General features: G+C 43.5%; 1 protein-coding gene across 1 annotated transcript; it reads left to right on the top strand.

Annotated features, from left to right (window-relative positions):
- The first annotated feature begins 4,073 nt into the window (after positions 1–4,073).
- Positions 4,074–5,576, top strand: LOC123115671 (putative cyclin-dependent kinase F-2). The gene has a single exon (XM_044536781.1). The coding sequence runs from the start codon at positions 4,125–4,127 to the stop codon at positions 5,235–5,237; it is 1,113 nt and encodes a 370-aa protein (XP_044392716.1). The 5' UTR covers positions 4,074–4,124; the 3' UTR covers positions 5,238–5,576.
- Positions 5,577–6,557: the final 981 nt, after the last annotated feature.

The following is a 6,557-nucleotide window of genomic DNA, read 5'->3' as shown; positions in this document are numbered from 1 at the left end:
TCTAGTCACTTTCATCATGTTTGTTTGATTCGTGTTCGCTACTTTGATACTTTGATATGTGGGTGGACCAGTGCTTGGATGATGTCCTTACTTGAACAAGCTCCTACTTATGATTAACCCCTCTTGCAAGCATCCGCAACTATGAAAGAAGAATTAAGATAAATCTAATCATAACATTAAACATATGGATCCAAATCAACTCCGTACAGAATAGCACATAAAGTAGGGTTTAAGCTTCTGTCACTCTAGCAACCCATCATGTAATTACTACTCCACAATGCGTTTCCTTAGGCCCAAAGATGGTGAAGTGTCATGTAGTTAACGTTCACATAACACCACTAAGGGAAATAACAACATACATATCATCAAAATATCGAACGAATACCAAATTCACAGGATTACTTATGATAAGACTTCTCCCATGTCGTCAAGAACAAAAGTAACTACTCACGAATCATATTCATGTTCCAGATCAGATGGGTATGAAATAGCATCAAGGATCTGAACATTTAGCCTTCCACTAAGTAAACCAACTAGCATCAACTACAATATGTAATCAACACTACTAGCAACCCATAGATATCAATCTGAGGTTTTGATGCAAATATTGAATACAAGACATGAAATAGGATTTGATATGAGATGGTGCCGGTGAATATGTTGATGAAGATTGGTCCTCCGACGATGAGAGAGTTGTTAGTGATGATGATGGCTTCCATATCCCCCTCCCGGGGGAAGTATCCCCGTCGGAATCGCTCCGTCGAAGAGCAAAAGTGCTCTTGCCCAAGTTCCGCCTCGAGACGACGGCCCTCCATCCTGAAAGTCTTCCCTTTATTTTTCTAGGGCAAATGGGCTTATATACCAGAAGATGGGCACCGGAGGCTGGCCAGGGGCCTCACGAGCCACCAGGGCGTGCCCAGGGGGATGGACGTGCCCTGGTGCCTCGTGGTCACCTGGGTGGCCCCCTCTGGAACTTTGTTCTTCCAGTATTCTTTATTTATTTCAAAATAATTCTCCATGAAATTTCCAGCTCATTTGAAGATGTGCAGAATAGGTATCTCTGAGATAGCTTTTTAAGGTCCAGAATTCCAGCTGCTTGCAATCTCCCTCTTCATGTGAATCTTGCAAATTAAGATAGAAAAGGTATTAGAATTGCTCCACAAAGTGTTATATTGATTAAAAACATTATGATTAACAGTCAGAATTCATGATGCAAAATTGACGTATGAGTGTGCGTCAGGCTGCTATTCGTCGCGAATGCGACAGCTAGGAGCTCCTGAACATAGCTTCAAGCTAAGGCTGCTGCCAATGCACCGATGCTTAGATAAGTTGCTAAGCACATTAGATAGCTTAGCAACTATATATACTCCTCAATGCATAGGTGCTTAGCTTCTTGTAGCTAAGCTACTTTCATTTAATGATTTAGTAGCTAAAATTCTTCATGCATTGGTGGGCTTCTTTCATTTAAATGTTTTGCCTAGGTTCACGCGCTTGACATTGTTTCTTTCTGGGGTCACTACACTCATCTCTCTGCTCTTAATTAACTTGCCACTTCAGAATTTTCCCCTACATGACAGGCTTAGCACTTGTAAAAGATGAAGCATTAGGAAAGGCCTAAAGCCAGACCAGGAGCGGGTGGCCAATTTGGCCTAGGCCATTGTCTTTTTTTAGAATCTATTACGCTTGAGACCGCGAGGTGGGAGAATACAACTATCTGCCGCCTATTGTGAGGCGCAAGGCCGCCTAGCCTACTGGGCGCCGATCGTGAATTGACATGGCTAGTCCTACTGACGTCACCTGAATTCCATTTTTTTTTCTTTCTATATATATCTTAAACTAAATGCATATATCTAAAAAACATAAATTTACTTAGGAAAATTTTAAAAAGAAAAATTTGAAAATGTTAATATAGTATGAAATTTTTGTTAGCGCAGTTAAAAAAATGTAGATATCTTTCAAAGAAAACATTCAGAACAATGAAAAAAATGTTTCCACATTTCAACAATTTTATGCAAATTTTAAAAAATGTGGATACAATGTAAAAAAACGTTTGCGTAATGTAAAAAAAGTTTCGTGCTATTCGAAAAATGCATATCACATTTGTTTGAAATATTTCCGTGGTTCAAAATTTTTTTCAGGAAATTTTAAAAAATGTAATTCACAAATGTAGAAAAAATGTTCGCGTAAGTAAAAATTATTTGTTTCCATTAAAAATAGGTATCATGACATTTAAAAAACACGTGTTTCCAAATAAAAGCCATGGAATTTCAAAAATATAATGTAAAAAAAATGTTATTGTCATTTTAAAATGTGCATGTATTTGGAAATATGTTACCATGTATTAGAAAAGAGTGAAAACACGTAAAATTGTACATCATGTATTGTAAAAGGTCCAAAGTGTGTAAAAAAATGTTTCACGCGGGTGCTAAAAATATACATTGTGTACTCATAAAAAGTAGGCATGTGTTACAAACCTAAACCGATTAAAACCGACAGAGAAACAAGAAAAACAAAGAAAACTAAGAAAGAAACAAAAAAAAACCAAAAGTACAACAAAGAAAACAAGCCAGTGAAAAAAAAGAAAAAGAAAATATAACGCAGGAAAAAAGGTAAAAAAAAGGAAAAATACAAGAAGAAAAACCCCAAGAAAACCGTAGCGAGCGAGCTAACCTACATCGAAGCACGAGCGGCAGCTAGCGAGTGCACTGATGGGGTGGCCTAATTCACTCGCCCGTAGGCGATTCCTTATAAGAATTAATACAGGCAAGATATAGCACTTGCGGGGGCAAAATACCTATGTTTACATATATTCACTGATAATTACAGAGTACTTCTTCTGTAAAGAAATATAAGAGCGTTTAGATCACTATACAGAGGAAGTATAGTACTCGTTCGAAAGTTAAAAATCATAGTACCTGTTTGATGTATACTCGATCGGTAGGGGCTAGCCCCTGCTAGCAATGAATAGGGTATGTGCAGGTACAACCTCCTTCTGCCCAAACCCATACCCACCCACTTAATTACCCATGCACATAAATTGACACTCATGCATAATCATCGAGCATCCTCTACCCAATGGGTATCGAGTGGATACAATATATAGCATCTAAATTATTAAAATGCAGAGAAATGAGTTTAAATTTCAAGTGATGATGGACGAGCAATATAACACCGACGCGGCCTCCTCCGATGGGTGGACTTTGGAGGCATCAACGGATTATGTGCAACGGTTGGTGGAAGCCCAACGTAGTGGGAGGCAACGGCGGGAATTGGGTGATTGCTAGATTGAGAGTTGTCATGAGTTCGGTGGGGATGAGTCAAGATTTCATCATTCCGAGGAGTCACATAGGATGTAGGAGGAGAGGCGAGTAGGTGATTGCAGGCCTATGAGCTATTGTCATTTTAGAGAATATGAGATTTAGGGTTGGGTCATATGAGTAGGATGTTGACCCCACATGTCATAGAAGTTATTTTCATTTATTTGCTTTTTCCGGATATCCATTGAGTTATCATGGGTGCAATTCTATACCTATGCACTAACCGTATATTTTACGGGTATGAATACCCATTACCCGTATGTACAAACTGTATTCAAGTCTTATCCATATCCATTGTTTTTAGGTAGGGTACCCGCGGATACCCATGCTCATGGGCAAAACTGGTATCCCTCGCCCCCCCCCCCCCCCCCCCCCTCTGCCATTTAAAAGGTAAAAATTGGTATTCTTTTTAGGAATACCATCATGACGGGTTTTATTTCATCTCAAATAACGGTAAATCATCCAAAATAATGCTACTGATAAAGAAGGAGGATTGTCTGTCCACATAACCGGAGGATCAACCCTAGCCCCTCTATAGCTAGCTCATGAGCCACGCGATTCGATTCACACGCACAATGCTAAAAAAATGATCAGTTATTTTTAGTTGGAGTAGAGATCGGTTTTGACTCCGAGTAGGGTTCGAGTCGAGGTACCACCTCCTGCAGTCCGTACCGTATCCAGCGCCATCGTGTTCCGGACGTGTGCATACATAAATACTAGGAACCAGCTACCTTGCAGCTGCATCTCCAACTCCCTCAACTCGTTGCCTCACTCGCGATCGAACCTGCGTGCACCGGCGCGCACCCCATGGCGCCTTCCGCGAGAAGACTTCGCCAGAAAGAGGCTGTCTGGCCCCCCTCCATGGCGCGGTACGAACAGCTGGAGAAGCTGGGCGCCGGCATCAACGGGGAAGTGTTCAAGGCGTGGGACACCCAGGACAAGCTGATCGTCACCATCAAGCGGCTCAGCGGGAGCGGCAACGACGGCTTAATTATTTCCGGCATACGGGAGGTTGCGCGCGAGAGCATGTGCCTGGGCGCGTGCCGCGGCATCCCCTCGATCGTGCAGCACCGCCGGACCTACGCTGACGCATACCAATCCGAGACCGGCGACTCCTTCATCGTGATGGACTACGTCGGGCGCGTCAACCTGCGCGGCTACATGCAGCGCCGGGTCACTCGTCGTCGTCCGTTCTCTGAGGCCGAGGTGCGCCGGATCATGAAGCAGCTCCTGGAGGGGGCGAAGGCCATGCACGGCCTGGGCATCCTGCACCTGGACATCAAACCGGAGAACGTGCTCCTCGACGACGGCACGGAGGACAGGAAGGAGAGGCCCAAGAAGGGGGCCATCGAAGCCGATGTTCGCGGCGAGGTCAAGGGCGGCCGCGTAATCTACAAGATCGGCGGTTTCGGGATGTCCCAGAAGGAAGGGCCGGGCAAGATCCCGCCGGAGGTGACTATTCTGACGCCGTACAGCGCACCGGAGCTCCTGCTGCACTCGCGTGAATACGACGATCGCGTGGACACCTGGGGGCTCGGATGCATAATGGCCGACCTCCTCTCCGGCACCGGCGCCTCCACGTTCGACGGCGAGTCAGACATAGAGATCATGGCCAAAGTGTTTGGCATCGTTGGCACGGAGGGGATCAAGGAGTGGTCTGGATACTCGGGGCTAGCGGCAGACCGGAAGTCGAAGCTGCCGGGTGACGGAGGCATCAGCCGCCTCCGGCACAAGTTTCCCAATCGCAAGCTATCGTCGGCCGGCTTCGAGGTGCTCAGCGGGTTGCTGGAGAGCAACCCGGAGAAGCGGCTTACCGCAGCGGAGACGCTCCAGAAGCCTTGGTTCCACTTCCACAACCGACGACGTGGCATTGCTGGTTTCTTCAAGTCGTGCGTGGTTGGAGTCGTACCGGAGATATAGAACTAATTTTGGCCACTCCACATGCTTTGCTTTTTCTTTTTTGCGTCTTCTGCAAAAATGTACTCCCTCCTTCCCAAAATATAAGGCACTGTTGACATTCTCTTTTTGTCTTCGACACACAACTTTGACTATGATTTCACTTATCATATGTCTACAGAATTAGTGTAAAGATATGTAATATAAAACTTGTACATGAATGTTGTCTGAAACCCTGAATGTATGCAGGTGGTTGGCCATAAGAGTTGTCAGACGACAAACATAGCTTTCGAAATGAAAGAAGATGCTAGGCCTCCATCATTGTAATAAAACTTGTACATGAACATCCAAACATTTATTGAATGCCTCATAAGTAAAAATAGTGACAATATTGTACAATGGTGTGCTTTATATTTTTGCGTATTTACAGTTGCTTATTGTTCAGTGATATGTTGCTTATTGTTCAGTGATATCATTACTTGCTGAGTTGCTTAACATATTTTAGTGACCACCTGGCTATTGTTCAGTGCTCAACTAATTTTTGTGCCTGTGTAATATGTATTTCGTTGCTAAGATCAAGTATGACAAAGGGTCATTTTGTGCTACAAAAGATCTATTCCTCCGGCAGTCAGGCTGCAGCTTATGTTTCCTGTTTGTCGAGAAACTGTTCCTTTTGCGAGACCTAGTTGGCTAGTTCTTGCTGGGACCTGGAACTGCCTGAAACAAGTGCCACTGTTGGCATGATAAATTAGGATGTACTCCCTCCGTTCGAAAATACTTGTCATCAACAGGGGCGAACCCACGTTCAGGGGAGTGGGGGCCTAGGACCCCGCTCAAACTTTGAAGTTCTAGTAGAATTTCTCTGAAATTTGAGAAAAATTGCCAAAACTATTTAAGTTGGTGTAAAGTGTGCCCCCACTCCTATAGTTTGCCCCCACTTAGAATAGTTTCTAGGTCCGCCCCTGGTCATCAAAATGGATAAAAACATATGTATTCAGAACAAAAATACATCTAGATACATCCCCTTGTATCCATTTTGATGACAAATATTTCCGGACGGAGGGAGTAGTACAGTTTATAATTCAGTGGAAATCATCATGTAAAGAAAGCTACACATTGTTCACAACTACAGTTAAGACAGTAAAAGCTTAAATGAAAGAAGTATAAGGCCCACTGGTGTTTCTCCTTTCCCTCTATATTTAGCGATTTTGATCACTGTATTTCCTACCCCTTTTAAACATTCTTTTTGCATGCTGCATCGATGCCATGTTCATGCTTTGTCAGATGATGACTTCTGCTCATCATCGATAGCGATCAGTTTATTCAAGCAGTATAAGGTTGTTA

Source organism: Triticum aestivum, chromosome 5B (genome assembly GCF_018294505.1).
Source record: "Triticum aestivum cultivar Chinese Spring chromosome 5B, IWGSC CS RefSeq v2.1, whole genome shotgun sequence".
Lineage (NCBI taxonomy): Eukaryota > Viridiplantae > Streptophyta > Magnoliopsida > Poales > Poaceae > Triticum > Triticum aestivum.
This window is presented reverse-complemented; position numbering and strand designations above follow the sequence as displayed.

Coding starts and splice junctions, on each gene's coding strand:
- LOC123115671 (XM_044536781.1), top strand. CDS start 4,125: ATGGCGCCTTCCGCGAGAAGACTTCGCCAGAAAGAGGCTGTCTGGCCC.